Source organism: Sciurus vulgaris, assembly GCF_902686455.1.
Source record: "Sciurus vulgaris genome assembly, chromosome: 3".
In the NCBI taxonomy this organism is placed as follows: domain Eukaryota; kingdom Metazoa; phylum Chordata; class Mammalia; order Rodentia; family Sciuridae; genus Sciurus; species Sciurus vulgaris.
In genome coordinates this window covers 50,288,212-50,313,181 of record NC_136463.1, presented here as the reverse complement: position 1 = coordinate 50,313,181, position 24,970 = coordinate 50,288,212, and the positions used below count along the sequence as shown (strand labels likewise).

Here is a 24,970-nt window from a genome sequence, read left to right as displayed (position 1 = left end):
ACTATTTCCTCTCTTATACCCATCATGAAGAAAAGCTACAGTGTGCGTAGGACTACAGGTAGGTTAGGTATTGGCAGGAAGAAACATAGAGATGATGTACACACAACACTGGTACAACAGGACAAGACTGGGTTGCCAACTTAATTAACCAAGGATTCAGAACCTGCTGGAAGCAGAAACACATGTAGAATATCTCCACATAGTTTTCCTTAGTCCCTAATGACCTTGACAGGGATTGTCTAGTGTCCTGTGACACTATCTGTTCAAGATAGGACTTCGAAGGAATGCTTGATTCTTGCTGCTTTATCATTCTTGTTGGTTAATATGTAATTCCTCAAAATTATATATATGTGAACTTTATACACCAAAATTTATATGAGAATGGAGTACATAAATAATGCATAAATTTATGAGACAATAGAGTATATAAATAATACATAAATTTATATGAGATAATAGACTACACAAATAATACATAAATTTGGCATTTATATAAACATGTATATAGTTATATCAGTTAAAGGGAGGAAACATATTCCTGGTTCTTAAACCAAACACGGCATCTGTAAAACCATCTCTTCACCAGGGTAAAGAAAACAGCATATGCAAATGTTCCTGAACAACATTTCTTCCTCCAGGGGCTGGGGTTGTTTGCTCAGTGGCAGAGTGCTTGCCTAGCACATGCAAAGCACTGGGTTCAAGTCTCAGCACCACATAAAAATAAAGAAAGAAAATTATTGTGTCCATCTATAACATATATAACATATATATAACGTATATATGTGCATATATATATATATTTATACATGTATATATATAGAGAGAGATTTTTTTTTTAATTTCTTCCTCCAGCTTCCCAGCATTTCATAAGCTCATTTCTCCACAACCTACCCCCTGGCTCTGTTGAACATTCTTTAGTTTATAAAGTCTAAGAAACATGATCCCAAATACATTTTTCCTTCATCCATCCCATGCCATAAGTCATTTCTTTCAGGAGAGCTCCTGCCAATCCCTAGGAACTACTCTGCTTCAGAACATGGCCTGCTTTAGCTTTTGTGGAATTGCACCTCATGCTCTTTACTGTCGTTCCATGAAAGGCCACTGGTCCCCGGTCCAGACCATGCACTCGCAGGCCTTGTTTCTGTGCCGAGTCTATGTCCCAGGTTCCTTAGCATGCTGGCTTCGCACACTCATTTCATTCCCAAACTGCTGTTTGTTAGCTTACTATACAGAAGTTTTCCTACCAACTTTTCATATTTTCTCTTCCAATAAAACAAAATAGCCCCTTCCTAAATACTACCTTTAACATCTCATCACTGTAGTCGTTAACCTACAATATTACCTCACCTTTTATTATTTTATTAAATGAAAAAGGAATCCAATTGGCCTAGCACTCTGAAACTATCCTACAGCCTAATTTCTAAAACAACCTAATAAAGTAAAAGAATGTTTCCAAAGATGGGTAGCTTTGGAGACATCAGGTCTGGTGCCAGCCTCGCTCTGTTATTTCAGTTGGCACCAATCCAGCCAGGTCACCTTCTCCTAAAATAATGTCTGAGACCCAGAAGTTGTCATACTTTTGCCAAATGAAGTTTTATTCCTCAATTAAGTATCTTTAATTTTTCATTTGGACAACTTCTCTCAAGTGAAAATGAATTTCTGAAACCTTGCCCAGTGAAAACTTAATACAGTCATCTAAAGACATGGAGTTTCAGGCTTATAGTTCCCTTGTAAGGCTTCTTTGTCAAAAAGCAGCAAGGTTTGCATACATATTAAGGTGGAGAAATAATTAAGATTAACACTTTTTTCTCCTAATCTTTTTTTTTTTTTTTTTTTTGTGCAGAATATTGAACCCAAGAGTACTTAACCACTGAGCAACATCCCCGGTTCTTTTTATTTTATTTTTTCACTTTGAGAAAGGGTCTCACTAAGTTGCTTAGGGCCTTGTTAAGTGACTGAGGCTGGCTTTGAACTTTCAGTCTTCCTGCCTCAGCCTCCTAAGCTGCTGAGATTACGGTCTTGTTTAACTTAACCATTTCAACAGAGAGAATTAGAGCATCTCTTAGTTCTAATTTTCCCTATCAAATAAGTAACTTCTGGCAAGAAAGTAACTGACTGTCAGGCCAACCAAGGCTGTATGAATTTCTCAATATCTCCCCATCTCCCTAATTTTTCAGTGTAGTTGGATAATACAATTACTTCATCCTTGAAAAGCACAATAAAGACTAGGAAACTATACTTTGGTCTCCCTTGTCCATAACTCATTACTCCAAAATTATCTATAAGTTCTGTCAGGTTGGCTATAAAAGTGGTTAGTAGATGTCAATGATGCACCTCTTATAAGCAGATGGTCACCCAGGTTATAAATGGATGACATGTACCTCTGAACCATCCTCAGATGCCACCATCTTAAATAGGGATCATGTAGATGCGGGTGACACTATGCATGAAATGTAGACCCTCGCTGGTTCTGAAAAGTTTAATTCTTGCTACGTCCTTATTGACCTATTCTGTTAGATTTTGAAGAATGTACACTGATCATCAAAATCATATATTTAAGGAATTCTTACAATAGTTGTTCTCTTGGTCCTTGACCCAAATTTAGCAAGTCCCCATCCTAAGTTAGAGGAAGAAAAGAGAATCATCCCCTGGACTTCCAGGTCAGCATCTCTGCCTCTAGTTTTTCAGCCTTCCAGAAAGCCCATTAACTGCAGTACCCCTGTCCAATTAATACTAACCATCTAAGAAGATATAGTCTGCTCCAGGTGTGATGTCTCTTCCAATCCTAACACTCATAGATTTCATATTTCATTTTACTTTGGGATTTTATGTTAGGAATTTCCTTTCACTTTTCAAAAGTCTTAATAACTTTCCTCCAAAATCTCTTTTCCTTTGCTCAGGCTAGATTACTTTCCACTTCTTCATCTATTTAACAATCACTTACGAAGTTCCTGTGCTCCAGTCACTAGGTACCATGCTCCTCTGAGAAACAGGTAGCTTCTGTGTGGTCTAGGGAAGAGTTTATAACCAAATAGGCCCCTTCTCTTCTAATGTCATAGGCACAGTTCAGAGTCTTCACCTCTGAACCACTGTTCTTTTTATATTTGGACCAATATTCTCTTGGTATATAGAACATGAAAAGATCACCTCATCTTTTAGGTTGGCATACTAATGTTCTACACATATCACATGAAGATGAAGAGTCTGGGAAGATTTGTAATGGACTTGGCATTGGAGGGTTCTCCTGTGAGCAACTGGAACTGGTCTTCTGATGAGCCATCTATGCTATTATATAAGCTGACTTCTGACCCAGTTTATCTGAAAGAAAGAAAAAAATCCACAAAGTTTGAAGCAAAAGGGCAGCCAGAAAGCATGCTTTGAACCTCTTGAATGTATTTTGTGGGCTCATTGAATCTGATTGCAAGCCACAGAACTTAGAACTAGCATCTGATTAGTTCTGCAGATGCAAAAACAGAAATCCCAAAAGGATAATGGAAAAAGATGCTTAAGTAATCAGTGTTTTGTTTCCTCGTTGTGGTACGAAAGTCCCATACAAGTTATTCCAGACTTTGTGTCTCTGTGGAGTTCCTTACATTGCTAACTTTTCTCTCACCATATCCCAGAGATAAACAATGGTCACCAATTTTTCTCCCTAAACATTTCTGAATCCATAGAAGAGTGCCTCTGATCTCATCATCTTTTGATTCAACAAGTGCAGGCACTTCTTGACTCATCTCCCTCCTTCCCAGGCAAACCCCTGGCATTGTACTTTAGACAGGACCTATCAAAAGTATGATTCCCTTATGAAGTCCTAACTGAATGCAAGATAAAACCTGAGCCTCTTTTGTATAAGGAAAATATAATTGCCTTTGACCTGCCCCCTCCTCTTCTTTTCAGCCTCACTTTCCTATTAGGATTTAGAAATTTCTAACTTTTTAAAGTAGCACATTATGCTATTTTCTGACATCCTTATTCATTATGCTCCCTTTGAACCTCATTTCCTTCTCTTTCTTGGTCTGGATGAACTTCTACCTATGTTAGAAGACGTGTCTTAAGTGTTATCTCTCTACTTATCCACCGTCACCCCCAGGTATAGTCCCCTCTATGGTCCTAAAGCAGTTGATATCTGCTCATAGCACCCTTAGACTGAAACAAGATTATAAATTCATGAAAGACAAAGACTGTATTGTGTTGTTTACTTTTATTTTCTTAAATAATTCAGAGATACAAAACCAGAATGATTATAGGCTTTTCATCCAGTTTAGGAAGTAAAACAAAGGTGGTAAAACTGTAGCAATCTGCCGAGGCTATATTTTTTCTTCATTCATACTTTGGGTTACTCAACATATCTCCTGGCCCATAGTTGCTGTTCAGGAGGCATTCATTCCTTGAACGTCATCAGGAGAATGACATGCCGTCTTACATACTACATACTACCAAGGGACAATGCGCTTTCAGAAATCTTCCTGCCATGGATCAAGAGGAACAGGGGTACTGAAATAATTGTCATACTTGTTTACATTTTCTCCCTTAAGACCCAGGAAATATTTTTGAAAACCACCCTACCGAGGTGGAGTTCAAACCCATAAGCAAGTGTGAGACTGTGTCATACAAAATCTGATTCTTAGTTTTACTCTTTTTTTACCACCAAACTTCAGTTAACAGAGCTTTATGAAACTCTCAGGGTCTCTTCCCACAAAAGCAGTTGTGGCCTCTTAGGAGTCTGAAACCAACACAGAGAAGACACTAAGTATTCATCTGTTTTGCAAAACATTAGACTATTTTAATGACCGCAGAAAGTCTGCAAGCACTTGGAAGCAAAGATAGTGTTTCCCAATCTTAGGCTTCAGGAGAGAAGTTTTCAAATGTCTCAGTAGCCTATGCCTCTGTTCACATCACAAGTCCCCACTGGCAGTTTGACAGGAATGTTGTCAAGAGAAACTAGAGGAACACATCTGAAAATGCAAACTCAGAGGCATTTATCCCTAGATATTCCATCCAGCACTCTTCTTATCACAGGTTCTTGGGATCCTATGACAAACACCACCATCATATGAGCGTGGCAAGTCTCTACATGGCCTGCATGCTTTCAGCATCCTAGCATTCAGGGAAGCCCAGAAATGGTGGTCAGCAGATGTTTCCTACAAAGGGTCTGGAAATAAATACTTTAGGCTTTGAAAAGCATGCAGTCTCTGTCACATCTACTTGACTCTAACATTGTAGTGCAAAAATTACCACAGACAATGCCTAAGTGAAAGAGTGCAGCTGCACCCAATAAATTTACTATGGACAATAAAATGTGAACTTCACATAACATTCATGTGCCATTAAATATGTCCAATTATCAAAAATTATCAAAACCATTCTTGGGTTACAGATCATACAAAAAGGAGGTAGGGAGCCAGAGTTAGTCTCTCAGTCATCATTTGTCTCCTCAGTATCCTGCATCTTACAGACAAAACACCAAGAGCTCATAAATCCTACATCTTTCAAATGAAAGGAAGTTGAAAAGTATAGGCTATACTGCTACAGATGCCTTAAGACCAAAGGGACTCTTAGGCCTCACTGGAGGGCCCTAATGCATTAGCAGACAAGGAATTGCATGTCATCAGAGCAGCTGAGGGAAAAGAAACCCAGATCAGTACGGGCAGGCCTGAGGAGTGCTCAGGTGACTCCATTTGAATACGACATTTTAAAACACTGATCTGAACTCCTGACCTCCCAACAATGCTAAATATCATTTCATTTTCCTGCTTTTCTCTGGTCCCTGTTTTTATCAAAAGAGGCTGAAATAAATGATTCCATTCGTAAGATCTTGATTTTGATGAGTTACCTAACACAGGGTGTTAATAGGCATGCTATTTATAAATCTTAAAGAATAGAAATTAAATCACTTTTGTCCAATTAAAGGAAGAGAGTAAATGGCTGCTTTCATGATAATTTTTCTTTTTTCTTTCTTTCTTTCTTTCTTTCTTTTCTTTTTTTTTTTTTTTTTTTTTTTTTTTTTTTTTTTTTTTTTTTTTTGTTTATGGCTAATTTGTATAAGATTCTTCTTAGACAGCTGTCGGTTACTATGGACAAAATAAGTTTTCTACAGATGTGGTAGGCTGAGGAAGTGCAGCAGCTTTGGTGGCTGACAGTATCATCATTTCAGGCACTCTGATTAGTTGGAGACCATTTGCCAAATCTTCTACTTTGTGGATCTCATTCAAGTTCACAAGGAAGTAGAATGGGTAGGGGGACCTCAAGGACATCTTCCACTTCAAACCTTTCTGCAAGGCTGACATTTCTTTGGTGGTTACAGAATAAAGAAGCCCATGGGGGAAGAAGTTCACGGGGAGCTTCTACATGATGCCAGATCCAGAGAGCCTCAATGCCTACTTTAAGGACTTGTTTTGGAAATGCTAGGGTTAGGGGCAAAGGTCACTAAGGAAGGGCTGTGTGGTTGAAGCTGTGAGGAACAGAATCAGGAATTCCAACTCGGAAGTCACTGTGGTTAAAGCTGACAGGGTAGTAGTGAGTCACAGGATGTCCTCCAGACCTGAGGCCTCCTTTCAGGCTGGCATGATGCACCCCGACCCTTATCCTTCCCAAAGCCCTTATCCTGACTGCCTGTGGGAGGTCTATCTTCCTGTCTCGACAGGAGTTCTGTATATGCTTTGGATACTTACCCTTCTCCTATAATACGGGTTGTTAATATCTTTTTCAAGTCAGTGTCTGACTTTTGTCATGCCAATTTTGTTTTGATGTTATAAAAGTTAATAGCATTTTTTAATGCTTTGCGTTTCTCATGCTCTATTTCAGAAATTTTATCCTAACTCAAGGCCATAAAAAAATTGCCTGTTTTAATTTTTTAATTATTACTGTTTTACTTTTCACATTTATATCTTTAATACACCTTGAATTTATTTTCGCAGAGTGATCTAATTGCATTTATTATACTAATATTGGATAATTATCTTAGCATCACTTATTCATTCTCTGTACCCTTGCATGCTGATTTTTAACATCAATTTCCTGTTTGTATCTGGGTCTGCTTTTAGGTGGTTCACTTTTTTGTGTTCATTTAGCCCAGCACTAACATTGCTTTAACAAACATAGCTTTATAAAGAAACTTGATTTCTGCCATGGCAAATCCCTCCTTCTGGTTATTTCAAAAAAGTATCATTTTTTAATAAAGATTTATTATTTTTATTTTTTAGTATCTTTTCCATATTTTATTGGTGTTTTATACTTTTCATAGTAGTAGGACTCATTGTTACATATTGCATTGTTACATGTTTCATTGTTACATAATAGTAACATAATCGTTACATTCTTTGTTACATAATAGTGGGATTTATTGTTGCATGCACAAGATATAACAATGTAATTTGGTCACTATCCTTCCCTAGCATTTTCCCTTTTACTCCCCTGATCCCTCCTCCTACCCTTTCCTCTTTCATGTACATTTTAGAATATGCTTATCAAGATCAAAATATAAACCCATTTGATTTTTTATTGGAATTGCATTTTTGTAATATTAGTACTACAACATCATCCCTCATAAACATGGTATTTCTCTCCACTTATTAAGGGTTTCATTTATTCCATTCAGTAGTATGTTGGTTTTTTCATTAAGCTCTTGCACATCATTTTATATATTTATTACTTAGCTGCTTATAATATTTGTTGGTATTCTAAATGGTAACTTCTAAATTGCCTTTTTTTTTTTGCTAGAGAACAGAAATGCAATTTAATTTCCAATATTGATTTTGTATGCAGTAAGTTTTTTGTTGAACATTCTTATGAGTTCTGATTATTTATGTGCATATTCTCTTAGGTTTTCTATGTATAAAATTAGATTTCAAACAATAATAGTTTTATTACTTTTTAAACTATCCTTATACATTTTATTTATTTTTCTCAACTTTTTACAGTTTAGGACCTCCTGTATAATGTTAAACAGAAAACAAGATAGCAGTTGTGTTTGTCTTGTTCTTGATTTTAAAAGGAATATTAAATATTTTACTACTTGAATGTTTATTTTGGAGTTGATATATCTATTATCAGTTTAAGATAAAATTTTTTTATTGCTAGATTTTCAAGAGTGTTTTAGAAATTTTATGCATCTATTTCAGGGGTCATGTTATTTTACTTCTTTAATCTGTTAACAGTGAATTATTTTCATAGATTTCTCTGGTATTTTGCTAACTTCACATTTCCAGGATAAACTGTACTTAGTCACCACATATTGATTTTTATATGTTAGGATTTCTTAAGTTTTATTTATTAGTGAGATTGAGCATATAATTTTACTCTCATATACTGCCTCATTGATACAGTGTTTTATTTAACTTTCAAAATTTTGCCAATCTGAAATTAGTGTTGTTTTAATGTACATTTCTATTATTATGAGTGAGGCTGAGTGTTCATGTTTGCCATCCTAATTTGTACGAGTTTAATAGTAAGCAGTTTGGATATTCATTTCTGTTGTTACAAGTAAGGTTAAACCTCTATTCATTTGTCTAAGAGACATTTTTATTTTCTTTATTGTAAACTCCCTTTGCATATCCTTCATTCTATCTTTCTATTGATTTTTGCTTCTTTTATTTGTAGAGAATTTCTTTACATATTAAAGAGATTAACAATTTCATAATAATCCAAGTTAATATGTATTTTCTTAAATTTTTCCTTGGGTTTTGTAGTTGTTACTTTGCCGACAGTATTTCAACCATGATTTTTTTTTAGACATTTTAGTTGTAGGTGGACTTAATACCTTTATTTTATTAATTTATTTTTTATGTGGTGCTGAGAATCAAACCCAGTGCCTCACACATGCTAGGCAAGTGCTCAACCACTGAGCTATGACCCCAACTCTCAACCATGAATTTTAAAAAAATTTATATTGCCAAATTTATCAAACATTATGCATCAAATTTATCTTTCTGTCAGAGTAGATTAGTTGAGTTATAGTTAGAAAGTCCTTCCCTGCTCAGAGGTTATGAGAGTATTTCCTTGCTTTTTAATGTTATTTTTTCCTAATAGTTAAGTCACTGATCCATTTGAAATTTACCCTAGCATACAATGTAAGAACCCAAACATGATTTTTTAAGATTTGTTTTCCCTACTACATATTGAATTATTAAGTAGTTCATCTTTCCCCCATGGACTTTAGGTATCATATTTATTATATACCAGATTCTGTGAAACCACCACTGCTTTCTCCACTTCCTTTCTTATAGAAAGTGATAGTTCACGCTTCTGAAATATATGAATTTACATTACATGTTTCTTATGGCTCTTTTCACCCACTGTCTTAAAGCTAAATAAGTTTTATATCTCCTGCTAAATATTAAGCTCTTTAAGGACACAATTTCCAGAAGGGTAGACAATACAGTAATTACTAAATAAATGTTTTATGTGAAAGAAGGAAAGACCATTGAAGTGCTACCAACTGCCAATGCCAGGACAATGCCCTGCACAATGCCAATGCCCTGTACCCCGTCCCATCCATTGGTGTATGCACTCCCCTATCCTGGGTTTGGTGCATTAGTGGTGTCTCTCCAGCTCACCAGAAGAGAGGTGGAACCTGGTGTAAACACCAAGAGCTCTGTGCTCCAAGGCAAGATAACCTCCCATGTCTGATTGCATCATTTAGCAAGCTGCCAAAGCTGCCTATCTGTGCTCTTTATTCCCAGGAGAGATCCCAGATCTCTACTTGGATGATGAAATTGAGAACATCATAAGCAATGTGAGGAATGAAGTCAGGAGCCAAGGTCTGGTTGACAACAGGGAGAACTGCTGGAAGTTCTTCATAGATCGGGTCCGACGACAGCTGAAGGTAAAGGAAGATTTACCAATAGGAGTAGACAGGGACCAGAGATGGTTCATGGGATTCTACTGATATTTAGTACATTGCTGTCCTTGTTGATTTTCTTTGGCTGGGGGTGAGGGTGCAGTGCCCTCCTCAACCTGAGCACCATTGCAAAGATGACTTTCTCATCTACTTTATGGACTGTGCCCTCTCTTGCATAATGCAGTTCCAGCATTTCTTAATATCTTGCTAGGAAAGCTGGCTAGCATGTATGGATCTGTTCTTTGCTGGATATGTTTCACAATTCCCTGGGAGATCAGAAACCCAAAGCCACTTCTGCTTCTTTTTTTCCCCCTCATGTTTTTATTATGCATTATAGTTGTACAGATTGATGGGACTTGTTACATATTCATACAGACACAATATTACAATTTGACAAATATCATTCCCCAGCATTTCCCCCCTCCCTCATTGCCTCCCACTGTGTCGTCCCTTTTGTCTACTGAACTCCTTTTGATTTTTAGGAGATCCACCCTCACCTTCCTTTTTCTTTTCCTCTCCATATATGAGAGAAAACATGACCCTTGACCTTTTGACTTTGACTTATTTTGCTTAACATAATGGCCTCTAGTTCCATCCATTTTCCTGCAAATGCGGTAATTTCATTTTTCTTTATGACTGAAAAATATCTTCATTGTGTATGTATACAAATCTTCTTTATCCATTCATCCATTGATGGACACCCAGGCACGTTCCGCAGTTTTACTATTGTGAATTGTGCTGCTCTAAACATGGCTACGCATATATCACCATGGTAAGATGATTTAATTCTTTAGGATAAATACCCAGTGTATAACTGGGTCATATGGTGGTTCCATACATAATCTTTTAAGGAGCCTCAATACTGATTTCCATAGTGGTTGTACTAATTTATAATTCCACCAACACTAAAAGAGTGTTCTTTTTCCTTTTATGGCTTATATTCTTGTTAACTGCCATCCTGCCATGTCTGCTTCTTTGTGTTTCTCTGCTACCTTCTTTGTTCTCTCCATACTTCTGATTTCTCAGGTGACTCTCTGTTTCTCCCCTGTGGGGAACAAGTTGAGGGTCCGCAGCAGGAAGTTTCCAGCCATTGTGAACTGCACAGCCATCAACTGGTTTCATGAGTGGCCTCAGCAAGCACTGGAGTCTGTCAGCCTCCGCTTCTTGCAGAACACGGAGAACATTGAGGTGAGAGGGGAAAGGAGACACTCCTCAATGTCCTCCTCACCTCAGGGCACAAGGAATTCCATCCAGAGGTCAGGGTTAAAGTTCAGGCTTAAACAGATCTGTTGGAACACCATTTTCCATGTGGTGAAGGAACAATTGGGGTGGACCTCACCTTCCATCTTCACAGCAAAATGATCTCATTATTTCTGCTCTTTATTTTAGCCCACAGTAAAGCAGTCAATTAGCAAGTTCATGGCCTTCGTCCACACAAGTGTCAACCAAACATCCATGTCTTATCTGAGCAATGAGCAGCGCTATAACTACACAACTCCCAAATCCTTCCTGGAGTTCATCAGACTCTATCAGAGCTTGTTGTGTAGGAACAGAAAAGAGCTGAAGTCCAAAACAGAGCGGCTGGAGAATGGGCTGCTGAAGCTTCATGGAACCTCTGCCCAGGTGAGCAATGCCCCTCTCTCCTGCCTGCAGAGGACTTAAGATGTTGCTCCCTGTTGAGCAACAAGGTCCGATGTATCTCCTTAGGGCCCGCCCAAAGGAAAATACAGGGCCAAGCAGGATGATGAGTGTCAACGGCTAAGGAACCACACCAGAGCCAGGAGGTCTGTCAGCGCACGTGGTGAAGCAGGAACTCGTTTATTGAGGAGGTTACACAGGTTTTATGTAGGATGGGGGCTAGGTGGGAGCTAATTAGCTTAAAAATTAACAAGGCACGGGGGATTCACGCAGGGGAGAGTTCCATAGGACTGCATGGAAAACACAAGTTGATCACATTCGCAGAACTGCTACAAACCAATCCCTGACAGTAGGAGGTAGAGATAAGCAGGCCAACCAGGGAGTTACACATAACTGGTTGCTGGGTAAGAACATACCTCCCAGGTTTCAGGAGAGGGTGGCAGTGCAAGGAGGTCTGAGTAAACTGTTAGTGAGTCAGGCAGTGCCACGTATGAGGAGGGGGTCGCCATGAGGGTGCAGTAGCCATTATAGGGTGTGTCCCCTATATTAAGAGGAATAGATGTGGCCCCAAACCAGTACACTGGAGGGATTGCAATCAAGATCTGAAAATCATTTATGGTTTTTCCACGGGTCTCCAGCAGAAACAGTACCAAAAGTTAAGACTGACCAACAGAAACACATAACCTTACTTTCAGGTCAGGTTTGCTCCCTCTGGTGCTGGCATCCCCTGAGCTACTTCTCTCTTCCTCTTTGCAATCTTCTCCTTTTCTCTCCAATTCACTTGCCTCCTGCCTTAGTCTGTTTTGTGTTGCTGTAACAAAATACCTGAGGTAGTGTGTTTTATAAAGAAAAGAGATTTATTTGGCTAACAATTCTAGATATTCAAGTGCATGGCATCAGCATCTGCTCAGCTCTAATAAAGGCCTTATGTTGGTTGGTAGGAGCATGTACGGAAGAGGTATGTGGTGCCTACAGAAGAGGAGCTCAGGAGGGATGCCACGCTCCCTTATGACAACCCTTTCTCATGTGAACTAATAAGTCCCATAAAAATCAGACCTACTCCTGAAAGATGGCATTTACCCATTCATGAGGGTGGACTTCCTGTCACCTAGGCCCCACCTCTTAATCATTCCATCACCACCCCAGGGACACAGCTTCCTGCACATGAACCTTTGGGAGAAAATTCATGGGCACACCACAGCACCTTCCATTCTCAAAATGAAAGCTGGTGGAGAAAGCAGTTTCAGGGTTATAATGTTTCGATTCTGTTCTTACTGTATTATCTGTCAAAGAGCTATTGGAACATGCTGTTTCTGCCTCATTTCAGGCATTTCTTCTAATGTTCCTAAGTCGTTGGCCACCATAAGAAGGCCTCCATCCTGCCTTTGGTACACTTTTCTAGTTGCCTCTTGAAAATGGAGCAGTTCTATTTCAATCTGCTGTTCTGCCCTTGAGAATCGGGACCACTCCAGCACCAGGCGCGCCCCTGCTCCGGCTCCTCAAGAATCGCTGCTCCCATGATGGCCCCTTTCTCTTCTCTGTTTACCAGCAGCAGAGCCGGCCCCTCATTAAAGCAATGAAATTGTAATCAACTTAATTTGTGGATGTCGCGTGTTCCTGTGAATATCTAAGCCTTTTATTTTATCTCAGAATTTTGCCTTTGGGGCCTGGGGTTGTGGTTCAGTGGTAGAGCCCTTGCCTAGCCTGTGTGTGGCGCTCAGTTTGATTCTCAGCACCACATATAAATAAATAAATAAAATAAATGTCCTTCAACAACTAAAGCAAATATTTTTAAAGAAAAGAATTTTGCCTTTGGAATCACTCTTTTGACTTACCCCTCCTCCCCACTTCAGTCTTTTTCCCCCCACATTTTTCATTGGTGCATTATAGTCATACATATTGGTGGGATGTTGTTACATATTTGTACATGCACACAACACACAATAGAACAGTATAATATGTCCAATATCACTCCCCAGCACTTCCAACCCCCACCCTGGGTCCTTTTCCTCTACTAATTTATCTGTCATTTTTAAAAGATTCATTCCCATCTTTCTTTCCTTTTTCCTCGCTAGCTTCCACACAGGAGAGAAAGCATGCAACCCTTGACTTTCTGAGTTTGGGTTATTTTGTTGAACATAATGGTCTCTAGTTCCATCCATTTTTCTGCAAATGACATCATTTCATTTTTCCTTATGGTTGAATAAAAACTCCATTGTATAGATATATGCCACCTTTTCTTTATCCATTCATCCACTGATGGACACTTAGGCTGGTTCCACAGTTTCACTATTGTGAATTGTGCTGCTGTAAACATGGGTTATGCATGTATCTCTGTGGTATGATGACTAATTCTTCAGGTAAATACTGAGCAGTGGTATAGCTGGGTCATATGGTAGTTTCATGTCTAGCCTTTTGAGGAGCCTCCATACTGATTTCCATCCACTTTAGTTTCTTTTTATTTATTTATTTATTTATTTATTTATTTATTATTATATTTTTTATTGTAAACAAATGGGATACATGTTGCTTCTCTGTTTGCACATGGCGCAAAGGCATACCATTTGTGTAATCATAAATTTACATAGAGTAATGTTGTTTGATTCATTCTATTATTTTTTCCCTTCCCCCCTCCCCTCCCACCCCTCTTTTCCCTCTATACAGTCCTTCCTTCCTCCATACTTGCCCCCCTCCCTAACCCTAACTCTAACCCTAACACTAACCCTTCCCTCCCCCCATTATGTGTCATCATCCACTTATTAGCAATATCATTCGTCCTTTGGCTTTTTGAGATTGGCTTCTCTCACTTAGCATAATATTCTCCAATTTCATCCATTTGCCTGCAAATGCCATAATTTTATCATTCTTTATGGCTGAGTAATATTCCATTGTATAGATATACCACAGTTTCTTTATCCACTCATCAATTGAAGGGCATCTAGGTTGGTTCCACAGTCTGGCTATTGTGAATTGAGCAGCTATGAACATTGATGTGGCTGTATCTCTGTAGTATGCTGATTTTAAGTCCTTTGGGTATAGGCCGAGGAGTGGGATAGCTGGGTCAAATGGAGGGTCCATTCCAAGTTTTCTAAGGAATCTCCACACTGCTTTGCAGAGTGGCTGCACTAATTTGCAGCCCCACCAGCAATGTATGAGTGTACCTTTCTCCCCACATCCTTGCCAACACCTGTTGTTGCTCGTATTCTTGATAATCGCCATTCTAATTGGGGTGAGATGGAATCTTAGGGTGGTTTTGATTTGCATTTCTCTTATTACTAGAGATGTTGAACATTTTTCCATATGTTTGTTGATTGCTTGTAGATCTTCTTCTGTGAAGTGTCTATTCATTTCCTTAGCCCATTTGTCGACTGGATTATTTGAATTCTTGGAGTAGAGTTTTTTGAGTTCTTTATAGATTCTGGAGATTAGTGCTCTATCTGAAGTATGATTGGCAAAGATATTCTCCCACTCTGTAGGCTCTTTCTTCGCATTGCTGATAGTTTCCTTTGCTGAGAGAAAGCTTTTTAGTTTGAATCTATCCCAGTGGTTGATTCTTGCTTTTATTTCTTGTGCTATGGGAGTCCTGTTAAGGAAGTCTGATCCTAGACCAACAAATCAGCAAAGGGAGGAATTATCCTAAAGGAATTGTCATCACTTTAGTTTCTTGATTCAGAAATATAACATGTCTAAATGATCTGAGTTCATTTGGCAGGGTGAAATGAGCCCTTGTGATCCACATACAGTCTTTCTTGGACTAAGGAAAGCCCTCTTGTATTATCTATCTTTGTTCGTCTGGTCTGCTCCTCTTCCTAGAGGATGGTTTGCTGGATGAGTTCCCTGTACCCTCTATTATGTTCTCACTCATTGTTTCCATTCCTTGGGTCTTTTTCTTTGCATTCTAGGGCAGCTTTTCAAACTTATCCTCAACAATACCAACTTATTGGTATGTAACGCTGCTTCTGCTTCTTGTACTTTGCAATGAAGACTTTAATTATGCCATTGCATTTTTAATTTCCTAACAGCCCTTCCACATTTCATCCTTTCCCCTTTATACCATACCCTGTTGCTTTTTTATTTCTGTTTTCTTGCAACTCTTTCACAGAACCCATTCTACTGATGATGCCAAAGAGTTTCCACCATATTATTTTCTAGGTCCGATAATGGAACATTTTCGAAGTTGTGTTGTTTTTCATCTACTAGATGTTATTATTACCTTCTTTCTCTGTTCAGTATACTTGTACTTTTTTTTTCTTTATTTACCTTCAGGCAGGGTAAGATCATTTCAAATTCAATGTTCAACAGCAAGTGGCACACACAAATTATCTTATGATATTACTGTCTTTCTATTTGTGTCATGACCAAAAAAAGCAGTTTACCTGACTGTACCTATAAGCAAAAATAATCGAAAACGGGAGCAAACCCTGTCTGTATTAAGCAGCTGTGGGATGGCACATGCACATTTTCAGGGGAGAAAATGGTGACTGGTTACAGGAGGGGTCTGCTTTTTGTAGATCTTAATGAGAGTTCATCATAGCAGAATGTTTCAGTGTGACTTAACCACAGACTGGGCAGTCAGGAAACCAGCTGTGCAGGTTAATAATCTAACTCAGGAAAATAGCTATAAAAGCTCAAAACTCATTCTAACTCAGGGAACAGTTGTAAAAGCTTGAAACTCATTGTTACTGGGGTAAAAATCCAGAACCCAGAGCCCATTCATTTGCCTTCCCTTCCAGGACTGTGCATTACTGGGAAAGTATGAAAGCCCAGAGCCTAGGACCCATTGTTTGCCTTCCCCTCCTCCCCTCCAGGATCACCCTGTCCTTCTTTATTCCTTGGGGACCATCATTGCCTTTTCTTGGGGATTGTTATTTTCCATCTTTCAGTACCTTTGCTACAGAAAGGTAGCATCTCGTCTATCAGTCTCAATCTCTGAATTTATAAAATGCAATTCTAGAATGCAGTACTGTCCAATTGTTTCAACATCTCCCACCTCTTCCTCTTCCTTTGTTCCCTTCATGACCTTCAATGCTCCTAGAACATTCTGCATTCCTACCAGCCCCTCCCTGTTCTATTTCCCACCAACTTATCCTCTAGGAATTGCTGATTGGTGCTTGCAAAGAATGGTTGCCAGGGAGTAAGGGATGGGAAAGGTGCTCTGAGACACTCTGACCCTCTCACAGAGCAGGATCCAGTATTCTGTTTTATGAGATTCCGGGTCCTTGAGCAGACAATGGTGAAGGCACACATGTCTGTGTTCCTGTTTTAGGTGGCCTCTATTTAATAAGGAGAGGACTGATGATACTGTTAAGTGAATTCAGCTCTATCCTGCCAAGTCCTGGCACCAGGTTCAGTATCAAAAACCACAAAAATCCATCTTTTCCTTCTGTATTTTCAACTTTAATGAATGATATTTCTGCTACCCAGTTACCGAGGCCAGAAACCTGGGGGTTATCTTAGACTCTGTCACTTTGACATTTAAGAATTAACAAGTCCTAGCCAGGCATGGTGTCACACACCTGTAATCCCAGCAGCTGGGGAGGCTGACACAGGAGGATCACAAATTCAAAACCAGCTGTCAGACTCAGCAACTTAGTGAGGACTTAAGCAACCTAGTGAGACCCTGTCTCAAAATAAAAAAAAATTAAAAAAAAAAAAAAACAGAATTAAAAGGGTTGGGGATGTGGCTCAGTGATAAAACTGAGTTCAATCCCCTGTATCAAAAATTTAAAAAGAAAAAAAAAAGTCCTGTGTGTTTCTAAATACCTCTGAAATATGCCCATTCTTCTGTATCCCCATTTTCAATGTCTTCTGTTGGAAACTTCTTAATGAAATTTTTTTCAATAGGCTGAACTCTCAGTCTCACCCAAACTCCAAACCTGCTTCACCCAGGATTCATGGCATCATCCACACAGGAAAAAATCCTCAGGTTCATCCCTGACTCTTCTCACTCCTCTCTTCCTCTTATACTCCCACCTAACTCATTAGAAGTTTCTGGGCTATAACTTCAAAGTATGCCCTAAATCTCTCCACATCCATTTTACCCGCCCCTTCCATGTCTGAACCACTGACATCTTTTACCTGGATCGCCATGACACTCTTCAAACTCACGTATCTGCTCCTACTTTTGTCCCTCTACAGTCTATTGTCAAGTTGAACAGGCAAAGTGATCAATTTAAAACACATGTGAGACTGTTTCACGCTTCTGAGTAAAACCATGTGCTAACTCCCATTCTCCCCACCCCGAGTGGCTCCAGGCTTCTCTCCAGCTCTGCCCTGTGACTCTCAGACCTCATCTCCTACCACCGTGCCCTGGGACATCTGGTTCCCATCAGACTTTCTCTTTGTTCTCTGCTCAGACACCAGCCCTTTGCACTAGTCTTTTCCCTCCTGGACATCTTTCCTCTAACCTCATCAAGGCTCAGTTCTTTGCCCAATGCCACCTTCTCAATGAGTCCTATTCTGATGACCCCATTGTAAATGACAGCCCCTTCCCTTAGTCTGTCCAACTGTATTCTCTTTCCTATAGCACACACCCTCAACTAGCACACTTCATCATTTACTTATGTGGTACATTTATTGCTTGTTATCTACCTCCATCCTTTGGCTATAGACTCTGTAATGACAGGGATCCTTGTCTGTTTTGTTCACTGATTTATCCCAAGTGCATAAGAATGCCTGCACAGAGGGAGCACCCATTTAACATTTTGTTGAATGAATGAATGACCAGTGTTCTCCTCAGTCTCAGTATATCCCAGCAGCGCTCATGATCAGTGCTGCCTTGTGTATTGTTTCAGTCTTTCCCTCCTCCACACTGTACTCTGGAGTTCATTGGCACTCTTTGTGGTTCCCCCAAAACTCCTTTCTAAGTGCCCTCACCTATGACCTCATCCCTGCCAATTCCTGAACCATTTGCTATCCATCCCCAAAATCCCTTTCTAATCTCCGAGCCATCATGCATTTCCTTCTCTCAGGTTTCTTCCTTGGCATATGTTTCTTCTGCATATATCATGCTATGCTGGTATCAGTTCTTCCAAGACAAATGCCAGGATCCATTTATATTCTATCTCAGAGACCAGCACATAGTAAGTGTTCTATAAGTTAAAAACTGGGTAGGTCATTGGACCATGACTGGATAAATAAGTTAGCAAATGAAGTGCCCTCAAATCACCTACAAGTACAGAGTAGGGGTAGAGGGTAGTTTGGGGCAGTAACAGGCACATGGTCTAGATTCTATAAATACCTATTGATGGTTATAATGATGATTCTTCTAGTTAAAAATGGAATTTGAGATTCCTAACTCTGGTGTAAACTATTCATTTGCAACTGTTTCTTTGGTAGAAAAAGACTGACATGTACCATCATAATCATAGCATAAGGATAATGACTCAAATTATACTGTTATCAGAATCCTAATACTTGACAATGACAGTTTTTAATACTTATAATCCTGGTGGGAGCAGGCTAAATGACTCGGGATTCAAATTTATTTAGCAATATTAGTTGTATCCAAAGTAGTAATGATTACGGTAAGAGTGACAAAAATCAACCATTTATGATAATCTAAAGTTTATCAACTTTAGCCTCATAATTCATAATTAGAGTTGATCATAAATGTAGCTTCAGTTTTCTATAACTGAACTTGACTTAGTTCTGTATCATCTAGTTTATTTAAGAGAGAAACCTTGCATGTTAATATGTTAGTCTTTTCAGGAGCTGTAGCTTAGGTATATTTGGGTATTTCCTAAGGTCTTGTGTGGAAGCTTGGTCCTCACTCTGGTGATGTTGAGGTAGTGGAAACTTTGAGAGGTGGGGTCTAATACAAGGTAATTAGGCCATGGGTCACTAGCCCTGGAAAGGATGAATGGCCTTAGCTCCAGAAAGAGTAAATTGTTCTAAAGTGAGGCCACTGCATATATTTAGCCTCTTCTACACACGGCCAGTTCCCTTTCCACTTTTCTGCCATCTTGTGATGCAGCTAGGGCACCCTCATCACTGGGACATTGGTGACATGCTGTTTGGACCCTCCAGCCACCAGAACCATGAGCCAAATAAACCTTTTTACTTCATAAGTTATCCGGCATCAAGTATTTTCTTATATAATTGGAACAGGTTAAAAACTTAGTCTTTGGAAGGCAGTCAGTTCAGATCCTTTGAAGGGTCTTTCTACCTTCTCCTTTTTGTGGTAGAATGAGATTTCAGGAAGCAGCTAATAAACTGAGATCTACCAGATCTCATTGGTTCTTATGAAGGGAGGCTGGTCCTGCTGGGTCCTTAGGTGTCATCTTCTGTCATCACATCAGCTTAAACTGCAGTCTTCATAGTTGGTGCAAACTGTGGTCTGTTTCCTGGCACATTCAGAGTCCCCAACCTGACTTGGGTGCCCTTTATCCCTCCCTGTCACAGTCAGAAGACACTGTGATCTTCATTTCTATATATAACTCAGGTGTATTTGTGAGGAAGAGGGGACTGTTTGTTGAAGAAATGTTCACAAAAGGCCTAAAGGCTATTGCCAATTCCCTGCATATAGGATTTAATCCACATGTCTGTCAATCTGGATACTTTTTTAAAAAATTTAATTCTTTTGATTGACACATGTTATTTGTACATATTTATGAGGTATAATATAGTGTTGTGATTCATGTGTATTAAATTCAGCTTATCTTGGGGTTTTCAAATAATCTCATGCCACCAAACTTACCTGAAGTTAGTGGTTTATTAATTCATGATGATATATTTGTCTGGATTTTTTTGGTTCAAGTGAAAAAAACATCTAACTCAAAATTTATTTAGCAAGAAGAAAATTACAAAAATGAAAGGAAGAAAAGGAAGATGGGAAGGGACAGGAGCAGAGAGAAAGAAGAGAGAAAAAACCTTAAGATCACATGAAATAGTTATCAGGACACTTGATGGCAACAAAATTTACCTTAAGTTGGTCTAGAAAAAACAATGAAACCAAATAAAATCAGGTGAATTGTTTCATACTACTAAAAAGTCAAAGATAGAGCTTCATTTGGACACAGTTGAAAATAGTTTCTTGCAAGATATCCTGTACATCATGACTCCTCCATTCCTGGGCTCTGGTCTCTTCCTTTCCTCTCTCTCAGACTCTGTTCAGGCAGATAAGACCCATGGCCCATGACAAGCTCAGGCATATATTTCATCCACTTTGCCTGTTTCCCAGTATATTCAGCCAGGTTCCCAGGTGAATGGTCTTGGCTCCGATTAGTGTCTTTGAGTCATTGCCCTTAGTCAACCATCTTTGTGACCTGGGTACTTTCATTAGCCACACTAACACCAAATGACAATGGGAATCAGTCCACCCTACTCCAAAATCATAAGAACTTGGGAAGGTGGATTTTTCCAAAGGAAAATTAAACTATATTGCCAGAATAGGAATAGAAAGTTTTTACTAGACACAGAAACATAGCAGAGATCGAAGGGAAACACATGTACCTAAGAGAAACTTCCTTGAAATCCAAATTCCTATCAGGAAGTGCTGATTGACTATGGAGACACAGAATAAGTAGAGGAATTCTCTAGACTGCCAATCCATAGTGCAGTATTCATTGCTGCTGATCACCCTCATTCATCTTCTCTGGAAAATGGTGATGTTTTCCATCCCTCTGCAAACACCTAGAGGAACCAGCAGAATTTTCCACTATGGGCAACGTGGGAAGACACGTGCAGTTTTGTCAGAAAAACACCCTTTCTCAGTTCCTCTGATTTCTCCTCAGCATCACCACCAAGGAGTCTGGAGCTCTGGGGAAAGGCCCTGGGAAACTTGATCTCTGTTATCATGTGCTTGGTCCTTGAAGAAGGGGCCACCCGTGCCCCCATGTTGTCACCCCTCTCATCCAGCTTTCCCCCATTTACCACACATGTTCACAATTCATGGAGCCAGCAGGACTGAGGGAAAGGGTCTCTTCTATGATCAGGGCACTGTCCCTCTTCATGGTCCCACCCAGGTTTGGGGTTGTCTATATAAGGTGAGATCCAAAGTGTGACAGGTATCTTGAATAAAGGAAAAAGAGAAAAGAAAGATTTAATGTAATTTATTCCAATCCCCTGTTCTACTGCAAAAGAATCATAAAATGAATCTGTGTTCAGCCTTCTCTGATTTTCACAGGGAGTGGCCTAATTCTGACTGGCAGGACCCTCATGTCGCTCCATGTCACACAGATTAAGTGCTATTAAGCTCCCATTCACAGTGCAGGGGATTATTTACCTTGGGCCTTGAGGTCACAGGCCATATCTGCAATCAACAAAACAAAACAATAATCGAAAAAAAAAAACCCACTTCAATTTTCTCAAATCTCCCAAGATTTAAAAAGGAACAAAAAGTTGCTGGTGTGTTTGCTGACTGGAGTGATTATGCAACTCAATCATTTTGATTTACAATTGCATCTTTGTCCTTGTAGAAATAACTCTCTGCAGCTGAACAACAGGAGATGGAAACAGATTAACCTTCCAACATGTGAATATAAGAGGAGTTCTAGGGCGCAAGCCTCTATTTGAGGTTAACACAAAGTCTCCGGTTTCCATGAATACACAAAATTAAAGAGCATTCTTTTTTTTCCCCTTTCCTTTTCTTCTCTTTTGAACTGCCATGAAAAGGGAATTATCAGTGGCGTCTAAGCCTCAATTTTATTTTCCCCCTTATGTATTTTGCATCATAAAGCATTTGAATCTGTTTGACGTGTTCCAGGAGCTCTGAAGTAATCTTTGCTTGTTGCGTGCAAAAGACCGCAGGAAAATAAAGGCAAGAGGTTATTCTGGAATGTAAAGTTTATGAACCATATTGCAAATACAAATAGCGTTTTTACTTTCATGAAACAAACACGTCTGTGTCTTTCCTATGCATCTGAAAAGGCTGTTACACTAGACCAGTGATTCTCAAACCTAGAGGGGCATCAGAATCAACAGGAGAGCCAGGCCTCACCTCCAGAATTTCTAACTCAGTAGGTCTGGAGTAGGGGTTGGGGGTTTGCATGACTAACACATTTCTAAGCAAAGTTGATGCTGGTCCAGGAAGCACATTACGAAACCAGCACACTGCTGATTTGAGTGTAAAGAGAAGACTATCCCCCTCTTCCCAGCTCATGAGACAAATAGATGGTTTACCAGCACTTATGTTCCCACACTTCATTATGCCTCCAAACAACGTTGGACTTCAGAGGCTGGATGGTGAATCAGGTGGCCTGGACCCTTGGAGTTCTTGCTGTCACATTTTAACCTGGTCCTCTATTTCTAGTAAGGAGTGTGGAACTATATGAAGACCAGCCAATGAGAAGTATCCAGATATTTAATGAGAGCTTGCTACAGCAAGGGAGTCTGCCACCATCACTGGATTTTAGCTCTGTGACTAAATGTCATCAAGCTCTTCTACTTTTCTGCCTCATTCTGATGGTGACAAAGGGGAAGACTTCCCATATCCCCTGAATGGAGCTAAGGGAGAGGCAGATGGGCTCACTAAAAGTGGGCATCCTATATAACTGCTTAGGGGAAAGTGTTTTTTGTTTTGTTTTGGTTTGGTTTTTTGTAGGAATAAGGGACAAAAATTAAGGAAGTTGTCCATTATTAATCAAGTCCTGGCTTTTGGGGGTTGACTGCTTTAGGGGTTATTGTTAGTCTTCCTGGATTGTTACTGGAGATAGCAACCTGACTTCTCATAGTCTAGCTTAGAGCAGGCTGACTTTCTGATGTGGTTATTGTAGATAAGGGGCTAGTTTCCCTGGGCAGGTTGCTGCAGGTTGTGGGTCAGAGTTCTGTTTTCATATACAGTCTGGCCATTATCCATTTGTATATTTGGTCTCTCAGACTACACCATAGACATTCCCTTTTTGTATATTCTAGGCACATTCCACATTGGCCAACTTTAATCAAATAACTGATCCTTATTAAGGACTTTCTATGTAAAAAATGTTGGTGCATGAAGTTTTAAAAGATATACCATTGTCAGTGAGAAGAAGACTAAAGCATTTGGATATCATGGAGAAGTATCAGAGTTGTTTAGAATATTCCACCACAGGGGAGAGAGAGTTCAGTTTCCTTCCTAGACCAGAAAGCTGGGTTTCACCTGAGTACGTATCTTTGCACCTTTACATCAGGAGTTGGCTCTCTGTGCTGCAAAAAAATAGGTCTTCAGAGTCATGCCCACCTTACTCCTGCTAAGCCTTTTGCTTCTCTGATGCAGGTGGACGATCTGAAAGCCAAGCTGGCTACCCAGGAAGTGGAGCTGAAGCAGAAGAATGAAGATGCAGACAAACTGATTCAGGTGGTAGGCGTGGAGACTGATAAAGTGAGCAGAGAGAAAGCCATGGCGGATGGGGAGGAACGGAAGGTGGCCCTCATCATGCTAGAGGTGAAGCAGAAGCAGAAAGACTGTGAGGAAGATCTGGCTAAAGCAGAGCCAGCTCTCGCGGCAGCCCAGGCAGCCCTTAACACCCTCAACAAGGTAGGAGGGTTGTCTGCCACATCTGATTATCTCCAAGGAGGGCCAAGAGACACCCTGCTGCCCTGGTGTCCTCAAGAGATGTAAGGGCAGAGTTGGGAGGATTTAGGGTGCACCCCAGCTCTCACTGCTTTATTCACTAAGTAAACAAATACTCATTTAACTGTGTGTCAGGGGTCAAGAGCTACCAATGAAATCCCAAAGATATTAATTATAGAACCAACCGGAACATGAACAATCACTTCACAGATGAGAAAACCAAGGCTCAGAGAGGACACTCACTTTCCCAGAAGTCACAGGTCTAAATATTAGAGCCAGGACTTGAACTTACATCTTAAGAATCCAATCCCAAGATCTTCCATTTTAGCAGCCCAGGGTCCTTTTGACTTTTAGGTACTGTAGGGTACAAGAGCTTTCTAAGTCTCTTTCTTAAATGTTTAAGATATGAGACTAAAATAAGGTGTAGGCTCCAGACTATGAAAAAACCCAAAATCAAAATTAGTTAAGTATTCAACTAAATGGCAACACATAGTTACTCTGCATCAACTAAATTCAATTCACATATAAAACCATTCAGTGGAACAAGTGTGGTTTTTGAGATATATTCATTAGGGCAATTATATTTTGGTTCCCTTTGAATATATTCTGGGGATGGGGGGAGGACACACAGTTAGCTTCTTTCTTTCATTTCTCATTTTTCACAATTAACTTTCTTTCCCATTTGAATAATCATAGTTGCAAAGCAACGGAAACAGGAGGGAAAAGGAGGCAGTCAGATCCATGTCATTAGAAGATGGCATAAGAGACTGACTTGACAAGCCAACCTCCTCTATTAGGATGAACACACAGATTCTTTGGAGGCACCCCAGTCATTGGAGGGATGCAGATTGCTTTCTCCTGGTTCTCCTGAGAGAATGAAAGTTGACCACAAGTTGACTCTCCTTTCATCTCTCAAAAACACCTATGTCCCCTTTCCCCAAACAAGCCCTGAGCACATTGGCCACCCAACAGCATATGCTCTCTCCAGCTCCATTCTTAGGGAA

At 39.7% G+C, this 24,970-nt stretch overlaps 1 protein-coding gene across 5 annotated transcripts in view; it reads left to right on the top strand.

The window, feature by feature from the left end:
* Positions 1–24,970, top strand: part of DNAH9 (dynein axonemal heavy chain 9) — a 352,397-nt gene that overhangs the window by 199,496 nt on the left and 127,931 nt on the right. For all 5 annotated transcript variants that reach the window (XM_079135288.1, XM_079135287.1, XM_079135285.1 and 2 more), the window contains 4 exons: positions 9,681–9,823; positions 10,865–11,026; positions 11,228–11,461; positions 23,670–23,930. In XM_079135288.1, coding sequence (XP_078991414.1) covers positions 9,681–9,823; positions 10,865–11,026; positions 11,228–11,461; positions 23,670–23,930 — 800 coding nt within the window. The remainder of the gene's footprint in view (positions 1–9,680; positions 9,824–10,864; positions 11,027–11,227; positions 11,462–23,669; positions 23,931–24,970) is intronic.